This window comes from Platalea leucorodia, assembly GCF_965183815.1.
Source record: "Platalea leucorodia genome assembly, chromosome: 4".
Taxonomy (NCBI): domain Eukaryota; kingdom Metazoa; phylum Chordata; class Aves; order Pelecaniformes; family Threskiornithidae; genus Platalea; species Platalea leucorodia.
The window spans coordinates 87,628,927-87,644,686 of NC_138826.1; the positions used below are offsets into that span (position 1 = coordinate 87,628,927).

The window sequence follows — 15,760 nt, forward strand, 5'->3', positions numbered from 1 at the left end:
TGAAACTATGACTTTTGCAGCATTCTCTATTTACTTTTGAGGTGTAGGGCAAGACTAACGGGGTCGTAGAAAAGTACAAATCACAAAGACACAATAAGAGTCTGGAGACTCAGCGGTAACACCTGGTAGTGCTTCCTGAATGCTCTAGTTAATATTTACCTGTGGTATAGGAACTATTTAAATAATTGTCAATGCCTTGGTCACAATTTTTGCTTTCGGTAGCAGAGCCCGGTGTATATGACGTGGTTTGAGAGGTTTTCTGAAGACACAGGAATAACTTTTATATCGAGGTCAAACTCTTAGGAAAGCTTCTTCTGCAGCGCTTGTTTTTGTCTCAGCTTGTTGAAAATGGCGGGTGTAAGCAGCTGCATGAAGTACTCCATGTTCATCTTCAACTTCTTCTTTTGGGTAAGTTGGTGTTTAAATTGTTACTAGTGATGCACGAAATGTGTTCAAGATTATCTGAACATTGTAGTTGAAGGAATTGTAAAGAAAATAGAGCGTAAGTGGAACCCGAGTACGATTCTAAATCCGGAGGGGAGAATATGTTTAACTTTTGTCCTTCCCTTTGTCTTTTTCCTTCAAAATCGCTTTCCCTCTGCATTGAAAATTAGACCAGCTATGAGTCTGTCTCCCTCTCCCTATCGTGCCCCTCATGTCAAGGGACATCACTCATTTCAGTCAGAAGATAACAGACCCTTCACTTACAATGCATCGTTTTGCTTTTATTGTCTGCTGCTTGCATCCAAATGGCATAATCCTGGAAATGTAGCTGCAACAGAAGATACGGAAAATTCACTTGTGTTTTTAGCCTCCTAATTGATAAATGGTTTCATATCCTTCTTTGTGGTTCTTTGCTTTATGTTCAGTGTCATAATTAGTTTCTGATGCTGGACAGTAAATGTTTGTAAAATGGTATGGGCTGGCAGTACTGCAAATAGCTGTATCAAGGCAAATACAGCACAGGGCAGCAGGCAGGTTTCTGGGTGTCATCTGAACCGTATTTGTCTATTTGTCGCATCTCAGCTGGTTTGTAACAATTTCAGGTCCTGGAAAGTCTGGAAAGGTTTGAGTTAAAGAACATTTCTCTCACGTTCAACCTCACAGTCAACTTTCCTGACAAAGATTTGTCAGGTTCACCAGAGGTTCACTGAAACCAGAGCAGAACTACTAGCCACATTATGGGCTTTGCCTTAAGGGATTTTTTTCAAGTGAAAAGGTGATACCATTCAAAAGGGACCACAAACAGTAGCCTTGGAAAATTTGTGGCTAGCCAAAATGAGACCAATTAGTGAAATTCTTTAATCGCTTGTGGACCTCACACAAGGAGGAAAAAACACAGGATGCGATCCTGGGGGGAGTTCTGAAAGCTCAGGAAACAAGCAGGCGTGGAACAAATGTCCCAAACCTATCTTTATGCCAAAGGTAGGAAAATCCGTACTCTAGTCTGGGGAAAAATATGCTGAGAGCATATTCTGAGAGGATTTGCTGTGCATGTGACTGCCTGGATGGGACAGAGGAGGACAGAAATGCAGCTATAGTTCCTTATTTTGAAGGAAGGGGTTTAGCACTACCAAGACAGCGAAGAACAGACGTGGTGCAAACAGGCGTATGGGCTGACAGAGCACAATGAAGCTGAATTCTTTGATTCACATTCCTGGCTCTAATTCCTGGAAATTATTAAATTGCTGTAGTAAAGTCCAGGGAACAGTGATGCCTTTACAGCCACTGGTCCCACAGCTGCTCTGTCAGGTGCACAAGGCAATTGGCAAGTGGAAATATCGAACTGATAGTGGGAAATGAAGGTGACTTTAACCTTAACTCGATAAGAGCAACGGCTGCATATCTACGTGGCGTCCTTTCTTTTTAAGCCCTTTGCAATCTCTCTGGGAGTGTCCCATCTTAGGGGACTCAGGAATGGGCTTTCCAGCCTCCTGATGCCTTTTTCTAAGCAGCTCTTACAGCACAGCTCTAAGTGGGTGGGCCCTGGAACAGTCTAAACTGGCTCTGCAAAGTGGCTCTGGCTTCACTAATGACGTGTGCCCCCTGGGAACCTACAGCCCCATGAGCCCCATGCTGGGCTCCAGCGTGTCCATAGAGTTTTCCATCCTCCCAGTTTGGTGAAAGCAAGCTGAGCGCGGGCTTTTGAAGACCTGTGCTTTGGAGCTGGGTGCTTATATGGAGCTTTTAATAGTCCTTAAGTTAATCTTAAGTCAGTTTTGTGCATTAAACCTGACACGTAGGTCAGATTTTTCCTCTTTCCCTTCTTCAGGGTTTGCAGGATATCCAGTCTCACCTGCTGCCCTCATTCTGTCAGCTTCTGCTGCTACCCCACATCACGCGAAATTGTAGAATTACCATTTCTTTTCACTAAGTATTGATGTCTGATCCTAGTTTGAGGCAACCCGGTAAGTGACAGAGCAATCTTTGATCAGTTGTTGATACCAGACTTGCAGTCCAATCTACAGCCAAAGTGGCCCCTTTCCCATACCTCACATCTGAGCAGCTTGATCCCTGAAAGTAGCAACACAAACTTAGCAGGTATGCTGAGCCATAGACTGCATTCTCTGTAGGACTTTCCTAGGACTTAATTCCAGGTATCTCAAGGAAGTATTCCAGTCAAAAGTTTTCCTGAGCAGGAGCAACCTTGTAGAAAGCTCCTTCTGATACCCTTAAAGTGGTTGCTTAAAAAGTGTGTGCCAGTGGAGGGAATTCCCCATAGGTTTGGTATTCCCATGTCTGAGAAGTGCAGAGTCTTGATATGCCGCAGGTCCAGAGTCAGAGCAGGCTCATCTGAGGTGATATTAATTTAACTAGGCTGTATTTCTTCACCACCCCAAGACTGAAGGGCTCGAGAAGAGAAGGATCAATTGAACTTGAGGGACAACAGTCCTGTTCCTGGTCAGCTTATGAGACCGTGATGAGGTCACTGATTCTTGGTCAAGGGTTGAGGCAAAACTACGATAGCCACCTAGTTTGGGGAAAATGGGTGAGGACCTTTTCAAAGCCACTCTTTTTATTTCATTGGAAAATACTGGTTCATTAAAAATGAAATTTCCTGAAATGAAAGTTTCTTTAGTCGAAACTTTATTTCAAGAAAATTTAATCATTAGGATGGAGTATTCCAGCAAACTTGAAATGTTCGACTTGGACTCTTTGGGAACAGACGATTATGATTTTTTATTTCAAAACTTTTCTTCGTGTTTTCTTGTACACTTTGTATAGTATGAAAATAAAAAGAAACAAAACATTAAGATTTTACTGAAATGGAGCATTTTTTATCAGCCTGAACCAACTGCATTTTTATAATGGAAATATATACACCTTACTAAAAAATTTGATTTATAAATGATGTTTCTTTTTTGAATGAAGGAAATAAATATTGTAGCATTCCCATCTGATTGGTAAGTTCCTGTACATTCAGCTATATTTATTTCTGCTACTGTGCTGTATTTTTCTGGGAGGTCCTATGCAACAAATAAGGCAGTGGGCCAAATTCTGTTTGGATTTGTAGCAATAGCTGCTTCAGTGGAAATTTTCACATTAGTGAGCCCCTGTTGTCTGGTGCATAGCCACACAGCTCGCACAGTGCTGCTGAACAAGACCCAAATACAGAGTCATATGATACTATCAGTTTCTGGGCGGATTCAGTGGGATTCAGAAGGTTTCAGTGGGGAGTTCTAGTTAAATTTGATAACATGATATAGCTGTCATCGATTGTACAACTTTCCTTTTCATGTTTAAAATGTACTTACAGGAGCTTGACTTAGAGCAGGAAAATGTGTGGTACGCATGTCTGAGTGCTGGCTCTGTTCCATATTAAATAATCTGCTAAAGTCGTTATGGTCTTTGATGCTGAATATTATATGAAACCTTTTGCGGGGAAAGTATTTTTTAAGAAAAATTATCTAAAACATATAAAAATAGCTCTCTTAATTTTAAGAGGTTAGGAACAGTCCCAGTCTTCATGGGAAGCTCATAACAACATTTCAGGGCCATTTGTGGCTTGAGCACTAATGGCATAGAGGAAGATAAGTCTAAATCTGACTAGTCTCTGGTCCTCAGTGATTTCTCTTTCCTACTGGTTGTCTCAGTAGGCACAATCCTTACACCTGATTAGCCTCTTAATTACCTGTCTCCAACACTTAATAAAGAGAAATTCTGTGTAAGAATCATCACGGACAAGTTTAGGAATAGGGTGACTGGTGCATAGTGGAATGGTACCAATGATCAACTAAACAGGAGCACAACTACGGATTAGGGAACATGTCTGGACCTGGGATTCATCTGCCCTGACTTCAACATCTTAAAGCAGGTCATGCCGGTCTAACTTTCACGTGTACATGACTGAGTATGGTTGTTTTCTGTAAAAATGTAATGGTAATAATAACTATAGGCATTTTATAGGAGGAATATTCTAAGGATTGGAGATGGCCAGGTATTGTTGCAATACAAACAGCAGAAAGACTGCTGTTTATTTAGAATGTTTCCTGATAGTTTTACTATAGAGAGTGTGTCTCTAGATGTGTCCTGAAGAATTCTAGAAACAACATTTATACAAACATCCTTTATCAAATCTCATGCGTTTCCATTATACAAGAAATAACGTTCTTTACAGCCATGTTATATACGTATAATAGCAATTTATATTCCTCTCTCATCTGACAGAATATTTCTGTGTGCTTCCCAACCACATGTATAAATCATCAAGGAAATGTGGAGTCCTATGAGGTAGAAGTATCAGGGATTGGATGCATAACTGAAGACTTTTAACTATGAAGTTTCCTGGATGTGAATCAATAGTCTACACTCCAGCAATTCATGTTTCTTTCACTTTGCCAGACAAGAGATTTCAGAATTTTGGCCAGCATCTCGTGTAATTTGGATGCTGAACGTTAATCTAAAATTGCTGATCTTTCTAAACATTCTTTATTTTCTCCTGCAGGTGTGTGGTTCCGTTATTTTGGGAGTCTCTGTATGGATACGTGTTAGCAAAGACGCTCAGCAGGTAAATGCATGCAGTCATACCAGAACCACCTAAAATGTGGAAGCTACTGCACACACTTTCATTTCCCATCTTCATTTCCACAAATTTGTTATGTTTTTGTTGAGGTAGTTTGTGCGGGTAAAGATTAATGCATTTTATGATGTTTAAGATTAAACAAGATGGTGCAGGTAGTCAGATAAAGTGATTGACATAAGCACAGACATGTGACTACAAGAAGTGCCTTCTAGTGTTATTAATGTAGGTTCTTGCAGACGCACGCTGATTGCTGCTGGAAAACATGTGTCTCTCTCTCCTCTAATGAAAACTAATGATGGTTTTGTTATTGATTTCAGTGTTAGAGAGAATAATGAGGAGCCATGCGGCTCCTAGAATTTTCAATGTCTTTCCCTATTGAAACACTATAGTCATATATATATTCCTAGGGTTACTTTGATATGTTTGTAAGGAATATTTTTACCTTTCTCACTGTCTTCAATAACACCATTCTTATTTCCCCAGTAAATGCAACTTTGAAAGGCAGCAAGGATTTTTCCCTTCTATTTTCAGTGGCTCCTTAAAAACACATTATCCTTTTCCCCTCATATTTATATAGAAAGAGTTTTAGAGACCCAAAAATCTTTGCTTGGGATTAAAATGGCCTAAAAGCCCTCCTGGAGGGGAGGAGAAAGCCCCTGAGTTCCCCTCCTGGATTTTGTCTGGGTTATTAAATTACTTCAGGCTTTATGACTTTCCTTTTCTGCAAAGCCAGGGAAAATACAATTTTGAGGAGCCCTTGATCTTGCAGACACGCAGCAGAGGCTCGTCCTGTTGGTGCAAAGGCTCTTTGGCCCTGTGGGCCCTGCCAACCTTCTGCCAAGTGTGTTCCCAGTGGCACTGCCCTCTGATTCACAGTAGGTTTTCTGCCAGCCTTGAGTGAAGCTGATTTCACAGCTCGTAGCTGCTTCTCTGAAAGGCACTGTGCAATCTCCGAATGTTGGTGCTGTTACACTAACAGGAAGAACAATCTGACTCCAAGGTTTAACCATTTATATTTCTTCTTGTGAATTTGCGCCATAGAAACGTAAATGAATTTGAAAATTTAATTTGCATGCTTCTATTTCTAAAAAGGCTTTCTGGCCATAGAAGTGAAAAAATGGCCAGGTGTGAGATTTTTTTCAGCTTTCAGATCAAGCCTTTAATATAGATTAAGTCGCAAATCTTCAGGTGACTCGTCTGCTGCTCTACCGCAGTCCGTCAGTTAAGAACAATAATTTTTAAGTCAGTATTTTCCCATCCGGAAATAAAAAGATGGTGGAGATAAGAAGATAGCTTTATATCTTTCTTGCCATTTGGCTGATGACACTGTTGCCCCTAGCCAATCCCAGATGTCTCATGTCTGGCAGAGGATGGATGCAACAGAACTCAGTCCACGATGACGTTGTGCCATGGGGTAAATTAGGTCATGGTGTAAAGCTCTGCCGTTCTCTGCTGTGGAAGAGGAAGAATGACAACTTTCACTCCTCAATCAACATTTTAGAAGAAGCTAAAATTGCCATACTTGCTAGCTGACCATCTCTAGTATGATGGCTCAGATGGTACAGTGGAGCTTGGAAAACCGTAACCACTATTATCCTTTCTTATTTTTTTGAGAGATTTCCTATTCAGAAAAGCATACTTAAGCGTGTCCCAAACTGGTTTCCTGCAGTGACATTTAGTACTCCCCAAAAGCTGTGAATTCAGATTAGGGACCAAAATTGAAAGCATTTTCTCACATTTTTGCCTGTAGGCAGGCAAAGTTCCCATTCAAAACCAATGTATGTTTTGCCTGAGTAATAATTGAGCAGACCATAAGGATTTGGCTGTAGATGAATAGAGCTTTCTAAGAATAAATAACAGGACGTTCAGTCCAACTTGGAAGGGGAAAGAACAACACATTCTTCAAATTATACTTGTCTATATACCTTTGCAATTTCCATCAGAAGATAAATGTGACAACTTCCAGACATTTTTGCTAGTCTTGGCACCAGCCACACTAGAAAATATTCTTTGAACATTTTTCTCTATTTTGGCCTTTGGCCTTTGTCAGTCCTGTGGGAACTGAATAATTTGATATTTAATAATATTGAGGTATATGAATTGTTTAGTTGAATGTCCCACACATCAAAATACAGTCCTCATCTCTGAGGGTAATATTAGAGATCATGCCTAAAAAAAGAAAAAGAAAGCTGCTTTGGAAAATACATCTGACTATTTCTCTAGTATATCCAGCATCGCTCTGAGAAGTGTTCTCTCAGGAACAGCCACAGAGTATGTGCCTGGCCTTCTAATGACAAACCGAGGTTTTGTTTCTTTAACATTTGGTTAATGTAGGAGAGATTTCGAGATAATCGATTTTGCTACTTCCAGTAAAAAGAAAGATTCATCAACTGAAAACTAACTGAAAGCCACTTTAAAGACAAGAGATCTTTATTTACTCTGTAAAGTTGACTTTCATCTTGTGCAGAGACAAAGACTGTGAAAAGCCAGGTTCTACTGAGCTGCCCAACAAAATGTTTAAGAACAGGGCACTAGAGGTTTGTTTATTTATGGATCAGAATTTCTCCATGGTTGCTAATCAGTATATTTATTAGTTATGAAGTGCTTCTCTTGTTTTGGGGGATACAGATGTTTTTACGAAGAGCTTCTTGTAGCTGAAAGATTTTTTCCCCTCTCTTTTCAGGAGTTGGAGATAGACAACAGCCTGTTTGCAGGGGTTGATCTGCTGATAGCCGTGGGCTCCATCATTATGGTCCTTGGGTTTCTGGGGTGCTGTGGTGCCATAAAGGAGAGCCGGTGCATGCTGCTGTTGGTAAGAAAGAAAAGCATTTGGCTACCTTTGACAGGCCACAGCTACATTTGATGGATACGGTCCTTCCAAGTAGTATCAAATGAGGATGGAGGCCTTTTTGTTTAACCAAATGCTTGATTATGATCATGTATTTTCATTGCTTACCTTGTGCTTGAGCCCCTTCTGAATTCTACTGCAGAAAAAATGATCGGTGGTCTCATCAACAAGAAGACAGGGTGCAGAGAGCCCCAAGCATGTCACTAGCTTTTTTTCCATCCAACCATCACCGAAGTTCCCTCCACCAGTCCTCCCTCACTACCTATCCCATTTAACTTCATAAATTCCCAGTTGCTCCATTGCTGGTCCTCCTAGAACGTCCTCCCTGTCCTCCTGGCCAACACCTCTCACTTACGCACTGCCCATCATGCTACTGCTCTGGTGTGCACCTTGTTTTGATCACCATCTGAGAACACTGCATCTCAAGCACCCCCTTTTCCAAAGAAGGAATAACTGCAGGAGCTCTGACTGGAACTCTGACTGGTTCATTCTACCTTCATGGTTATTCAAGCACATGAAAGCTTAACATTCCCTTAGGAGAAATTATATCATCTTGGTCAAAAGTACTATAGTTTTCTCCCCCTTTTGTTTTCTTCCTAGTTTTTTATTGGACTGCTTCTGATCCTGATCCTTCAGATCACAGGAGGTATTTTAGGAGCTGTGTACCGATCTCAGGTACAGTATTATTCTGCATTTTCATTGATGTCTTCCCAGCGTTTTGTTTCTACCCCGAAAACTAATAAAATATTTGGACTTGCAGATTGAAACATCACTTAACAAGACTCTCCAGTCGAGTGTGAATTCATTGCAAAGCTCTACAGAAGAAGCTAAAGCGTTTCAAGAGAAGTTCCAGAAGTTTGAGAGAATGGTAATTAAAATGTAACGAAGGGCAGGGGTTGTTGCTATCTGTTCCATCTCTAGCATTTGTCTGTGCTTCATTTTATGGCTATTCTGCCATAGATTTGAATTTCATTCCCTGGGGATGGGGAAGGGTCTGATTTAAATGCAAGTTAAAACAGTACGCAAGGGGCTTCTGCTCTCTTGACGTGACATGGGCTTTCTGTGATGATTTCTTTGTGCAATAGTGTTTATAAGAGCAATGGAGCAAGGACACAAAACACCCAAGTGAGACTGCCAGTTAGCTAAGCTCTTTCATGATAAGGCCGCCTGCTCCTTTGTTACAGCTTTCCCTTCTGAAGGGACGTTGCTCCTCCACTGTATCCCAGCTAAGAACTATCCAGTACTCTTAAGGCAAGATAACCCCAGTGATAAGGAAAAATTCAGGAGTGCATTTCATTTGGAATATCCTATTGCTATGAAGTCATTAAATGCCATACTTTGCTGTGCAAGAAGGGGGAAGAAAATACGATAAAAGGGAGGTTTGTTTTCACTGTGCTTATGTTTATCCTGGCTTCCCCCACCTGCAGGACCTCAGAAGGTGGACACTTAGGGCCAGCTTGCTCCTGGGTATCACACAGAGAATACCCTGGAATCTCACTGATATCATTGATGGCGTACACCCCTACCCCTCCCACTAGTACCTCTGTCTATACATTGACAGAGTGCCTGCTGTTATTTTTTTTTAGTCCCTAATGGGTGATGACTTTGATGGGTAGGCTTAAAGAATTCCTATACTTTTAAAGGCCGCTGGTGTGAAAGAAAGGGAAGTGAGAAACAATATTTGGGTGGCTTATATTACTTCCACTTCTTCCCCATTCCACCTCCAGCCTGTTGTCTGCCTCTGAGCCAGCTTATTTCTTCTGATATAATAAGCAGCTCCCTGGAGAGATGATTGAAGGGTGAGCAAAATGAAAAAAATCCCGTAATTACTGCATTAATTTTTAAATAGACCAGGATTGCTTTATTATGTCCCACGGCCTTTGCTTTTATATGAAATTATGTGAACATTTCCAGCTGCTTTTTAAAAGAGGGAGGACCTCAAACCCAAGCCTGCACCCCTGAGCTTTAGTGGCTTGAATAAAGTGGAACATGAAGTGAAACTGCACCTGGTTTAGGTTTCACAAACCCCAAATGGAGCCCGGGCCTCCTCAGTCCATTTCTAATTTAAAGTGCTAACCATCATTCAAGGTGGTTATTTTTCTAGATTTCAGAGTTTTATGTGCCTGAATTTTACATTTTCAGCCTGGCTTTTCAAGATATGAAATGTGGATGTTACAGGAGCTGTTACCTTCTGCAAGTATAACCTGCAGAAAGAAGACTTGATTCTCAAAAAATACTATACCCAGCGTTGTTCCATGTTTCAGTTCCATTCTGGCACTGACAATTACTAGCTTTACAGTATGTTAATGTTTTTTGAGCACTGTATACTGAAAATCTGCACTTCTTGCCTTTTTTTTTTTTTTCTTTTTTTTAAACTTGTGCACTTACTTACTTACATTCTTATAACTGGTATGGAAATGTAAAGGGTGTTTGAGACACTGGTTTGGGACAACCTCCACATGGGAAAAGCTGAAAGGAAATTTCTCCTTCACCGTTCCTCTCAGCTCCCTTGCCTACTCTCCTCAAACTGCAAATCACCACTTTTTTCCTCATCTCCCCATTTCCTCCTTTCTTGCAGAACGAGTGCTGTGGTTTGCTGAATGGACCTGCAGACTGGGGAAAAAATTTTAATAGTGGTACTGGTATCAATAAAATCTGTCAGTGTCAACTAGAGGACCTATCACCAAAACGCTGCTTCATGTTTCAAGGCAGATACGTTTATAAAGAGGTAAGAAAAATATAATGTTCCACTCCGTTCCAAAAGGACGTTTTAACCTGAGGTTGTCTTTGGTGACTGGCATAGTCAGTAGGTCTGTATCTTTCCAAAAAGGCAAAGCTGTGCCTTCTCTTCGTTAGCCAGAATTGCCCCGTGCCATCTGATCGGAAATTACTGTGCATACCTGAAATATGCTGCTGCTTCCTCTTCCTGGGATGCCTCGATTTTAGCTGTGCACCTCAGCAGTCTGCATGGTTACTGTGGGTGAAAACTATTATGGTTTTGGGGTCAGGATCAGAGCAGCACATCAGCTACCCTTTGGTTCTCATTCCTCCCTCAGAAGGTTGTGTTCCCACCCATGTTGACATGTCAACATGTAGACATGTTGACTCAGAGGCTTTCAAAGGGCTAAGGGATATTGAAAAATGAACACATTAAATGCAAGACCTTTGGGGTTTTATAGTCCTTTAATAAAAAACCCCACAGTCATTTTGCAGGATCTGCTGGAAAGAAACCTTACGTGTTGTAGGCTTCATAGCAGCATACTCAAAGTGTAATTTCCTACAACTACAGCCTTTTGAAAAGCTTGTGGCAGTTAAGGCAAAAACGTCTGGTGACAGGCAACAAGAAAGCATACTCAAAAATTGGTAGGTGGGCAGCATCGATCTCAATTAATTAATTACAAGATTTATCTGTCTTCTTATATGAAAATTTGGACTCCATGCATACAAAGAAAAACATGGAAAAAAGTGGAAAACTAGCACACAATACCTGCATTTTTAGTATGCTGGTAGTACAAAGTTTGCCAATCTGCACCTAGCACAAAGCAGATTTTAGCAAATGTCCAACTCTGGTTGTATACTTTTCTAAATGCATAGCTCCTTAGCCAGGTCCTGCCTGAACACTAATTTCCTCCCTGTGCAGTCCCACAGAAGCAAATACTGTTTTAAAGCGAGGGAACAGTCTGGTTAAGTAGAGGATGCCAGAACCCAATCTGGAAATAAGATGTATACAAAGAGTCTGTTTTGGCCACATTTTAAGGTCGTCTTGGCCTCAGGCAAACCCTCAAAGGACACATGAGAAGCCATCAGTGAAATTAGTGCAGGTGCAAGATATCGCTCACATGAACACACAGATTTCATGGTGGTGTTAGACGCTAGTAAAGGCATTCAACTCTTGTGATCCAGGAAAAAAGATTTGAAATTCAGTGCAGTTCTGAGTCAGCTTAAATGAGAGTGTTTTTAGAAGGACTAGAAGGAGAAGACCCATGTGTTTACAGTGAGGGAGGAAATATGGTGAAAGAATATAACTATATCTGGGGAGAAAGCAGTTGTAGTGTTGGAACGGTACCATAGTTTTGATGGATTTAAGCCGTACTTGGCTTTCCCTACAATTTGCAAAAGGAGTATTGTCAATGCCTGGAGAAGATGTAGTCATTATAAGAACAGATGTATGCATTTATTAAAAAGGAGAGTAGCTCTGCATAGAACTTCAGATATGATCACTCTCTTCAGCCCAGCCCCAGCCCAAGACCACCAAACATTTGTCAAAATTAATATTTAAGCTAGGTTTTATATCCAAATAATGATAGTTGAGCCCGATTCTAATAATAGGCTTTGAAGTTTCAAATCCAAAGATCAGATTAGCAGGAAACTGAAGTTCTCTTTCAGATCTGGTCATTGCTGCATTGACTTTTTCCTAGTAGTGACTGATTATCAAGTCAAAGTAAGAATAAATGCTTCTTTCCTTGTCAACTGAAAATCATGCAAACATTAGGCATTACAACCGCACGTCTTCATTTGAAATCGTACCATTTTATGGTACTAAATTCATCTTCATATTTGGGAAGGCAAAGACTAGATATCCTTCTAACAAGACGCATATAGCTGTGTTCTTTGTTAGCAACAAGCCAGAGTAAATTCAAATAGCCTTTCTTTAACAGAGAGAAAGAAAGAAGGAGAGAGAGCGTGAGAGGAGTTATTTTAGAGGATGCATTCCTAATAACCTTAGGATAATATTGCTTACCTGTAATTAATCATTTTGTCTTATTTCTCAGCCTTGTGGAAATGTGATTGCCGAATACCTTAAAGACCATATGCTCATAATTATGGGGATCGCCTTTGGACTGGCCATTATTGAGGTACCAGTATACACCATTAAAATATTTAGTAGCTGACAAGCAGTATGTTCTACTTAGAAATACATTGGGAATGGGATTTAAACACCTGGCTTGCTCAATTAGTAGGCAAGGGGAAACCACCTCTCACCTTAGCTATAATCTTACCGTTGTTTCATATAAACAGTATATGGCTGCTGAGCTGAGAACTTCAGGTGGGATCGGACCACCCTGCTGCCTGTATAAGTGTAGAAGTGTATCACGTGGCACTTTTTACGCAAAGATTTGACGGTTCTGGAGCCAGGCTGTGCCTTGACAGCGAGCCCTGTGGACAGAGGGGTGTGCGGATACCCAGCCCCAGGAAGACACAAGGCAGAATAGCCAGTCTTTTCTTCTCTCTCCTTTGCTTGAGGAAAAAGTCTTAAGAAAACTTAGCCCCTAAACTGCATATTCTTATCACGGAGAAATTATGATACAAAATTATTACTCCGAGGGCATCATTTAGCCATCAAGATGGTGCGTGAATGTGCCTGAGTGCACACCTGCTGTGCTGCTCCATATATTCCTGTGTGTAAAAAAAGCAGAGTATGTAAGCAAGCTCTTTATTTTAATTGCTTCATCATACGCTGAAGAATAACATGCAAAATTTTCTCCAAAGAGAGGAGAAAAACAGTGAGGTTATCCAGTCAGCTACTTGATGAATGATAGGCTTTGATTAGGAGAAAATGACAAAGAAACAGGGGATTTCATCATGTTGCTTTCTTCGGTCATTTTCTTTCTTTTCACTATTCCTCTGTGGCTTCCCTCCTCCCCTGCCCCCCGCCGATGGATGTTTGAGGGAAAAGCAGAAATGACGAAGATTGCTGTGCAGAGTTCAGTCTGTTATTCTGAGTGAAAACTTCTTAACGTCATTGGCAGAGGATTGCTCCTCGTGGTAGAAGAGTGGGCAAGAGCCCCGACTCAAAAATACATTTCCAGGAAAATAATAGTAAGCGGGGAAGAGTTACACAGCTGCAGCGCTGGGAGAGGACAGGCCACTAACTTCTTACTCGGCACAGGCTTCATGTTATTTAAGGTGCTAAATGTGGGGGGTCAGGTCTCTCACCTATATGTAGACTTTGGGCGGAAAATAGGTGAAATACACGAATATTAAAAGGCCTTTAAAAATATAATAGAAGTGTAAAATTGCATCTGTATCCTGAAGGTAAGTTATAAGTCACTTTGCTCTAGTTACTGCAGTTACGTGAGTTGTAGCCTTTAGTTCATTGGCCAACGTTCTTCCCTATTCTCCAGTTGGCATTTTTCTGTGGTGGCTGCCTCTCCCAACCATAAAAGGATTAGAAAACGTCATGAATAAACAATATGAGCCTCAGCTGGTACAAATTGTCAGCTGGCAATTTACACTTGATAAACATTTAACCTTTCCAAAGATATTAACATATTATGACTTCTCAAGCGATTGCAAATCCAAGGCCACATGCTTAACCATCCCTCTGCTCTGGAAAAACCCAGATAAAAAGAAGCGGGCAAGGAAAAGTGCTCTTCCCTAGCGTTCCCCCCTCTGCCTCCTCCATTATGCCACTTGTGGGCTGTTAATGGTTTCAGCTCACCCTATTAGTGGAAATGATACCTAGAAGAAGGGCCCAGTTTCACTTGGGCGCAAGTGAAAATGCGGGCATGGTATGTCAGGGAAGCTCTGCCAGCTTATTCCAGCTGTGAGTTCATCCCCTCAGCTTAGCTGTATCCCCGTGTTCTGTACGCTCTCCACTGTCTCTTCCTTAAAGAAATGAAGCATCCTGGTGTTCATGGCTTCATAAATGTCACTTGGATACTTTCCACTTTTGCGAAACACCTTCACAGACTGGTTAATTTTAAATCCAGAAGGAAACTTTCTGATCTTCTGATCTCTCCAGCTGTCTGTCACAGGCTGTGGAATTTCACCCAGTAATTCCCACTACAGAAGGTGACCCTACGGAATTTTACATTTCAAGCAACAGCTTCTTTAGTGGACTCAGTGTTTCTATCCCAAATCTATTACTGATCAATATAAAATAATTGTTGCATGATCATTTGCCACTCAAAACAGCTGGGTATGTGTATAGATACATATACATATACATATACATATACATATACATATACATATACACATGTATGCCTTTATATATATATTTACATAATAGAGAGTGACAGTGGAAAAGAAGTGAGATTTTAAAGGGATACAACCCTTAGAATATGCAATGGAATCAGAAAGTTCCGCCAACTTCCTTAGAAAATAAAAGATTGAATTTTTGTCTGAATTTCTTAAACTTCTCTATATATATGCTGCTCCATTGCAGCTAACAACTCCATTTTAAACCCCCAGAGTTACAGGGTTCCCCATCCACAGAGGCAATCCATCTTTTAAACAAATGAAAGTTTTCCATCATGTCTGCAGTCTTACCTGTGGTACATACTGATTTCATTAAAATGGCTGTATTCTAGAGTCATGTTCTTTAAGAATTACATTGGAAAAGATCTGCTGTATAGCAGATTTAGCCTGCATGTAAATCCAGGACATTTGCAAACAAAATGTTCCCACTGTGTATCGGTTGTATCCTGGGATTTCCAGGACTGCCAAGTAATACCAGAAATGTCTTTGTTTTCCAGATTGTCGGTATGGGGTTTTCTATGAGCCTCTACTGCCAGATCCAGAAAAAATGAAACCGTGGAAGTGTCAGAATGATGTCACCAGCCAAATCAAAACCTTTGTAGATAGAAGTATATTTGGCTTGGCACATTCAAATAAATATATGCATGTCCCAGGCAGCTGTTCTGATGAAAACGGCAGCCCTTGTGCACATGGATGCTTCACAATTTGCAAAATTACCTCCTTATAATTCATAAGATTTAATGATGTGAATGTGAATTTTTATTTGCAATAAATGTCTTTGTTTCTGTTTCTGAGGAGTTTATTTTGTCTGAAGATAGCATCTACGTCATGTTGAGATTCCAAGTTCACCATGCAGTGTGTCCACATGGGTGTTTGGCCACCCGTAGCAGAGTCACCGTAAACAG

At 40.7% G+C, this 15,760-nt stretch overlaps 1 protein-coding gene across 1 annotated transcript; it reads left to right on the forward strand.

Moving 5' to 3' along the window:
- Nucleotides 1-348: 348 nt before the first annotated feature.
- On the forward strand, nucleotides 349-15,406 carry TSPAN8 (tetraspanin 8; the record flags this gene model as incomplete). Its single annotated transcript, XM_082308979.1, has 8 exons — nucleotides 349-408; nucleotides 4,946-5,008; nucleotides 7,707-7,835; nucleotides 8,472-8,546; nucleotides 8,632-8,739; nucleotides 10,450-10,599; nucleotides 12,644-12,727; nucleotides 15,353-15,406. 8 exons carry the CDS (start codon nucleotides 349-351, stop codon nucleotides 15,404-15,406), a joined length of 723 nt encoding a protein of 240 aa, XP_082165105.1.
- Between the last annotated feature and the right edge of the window lie 354 nt (nucleotides 15,407-15,760).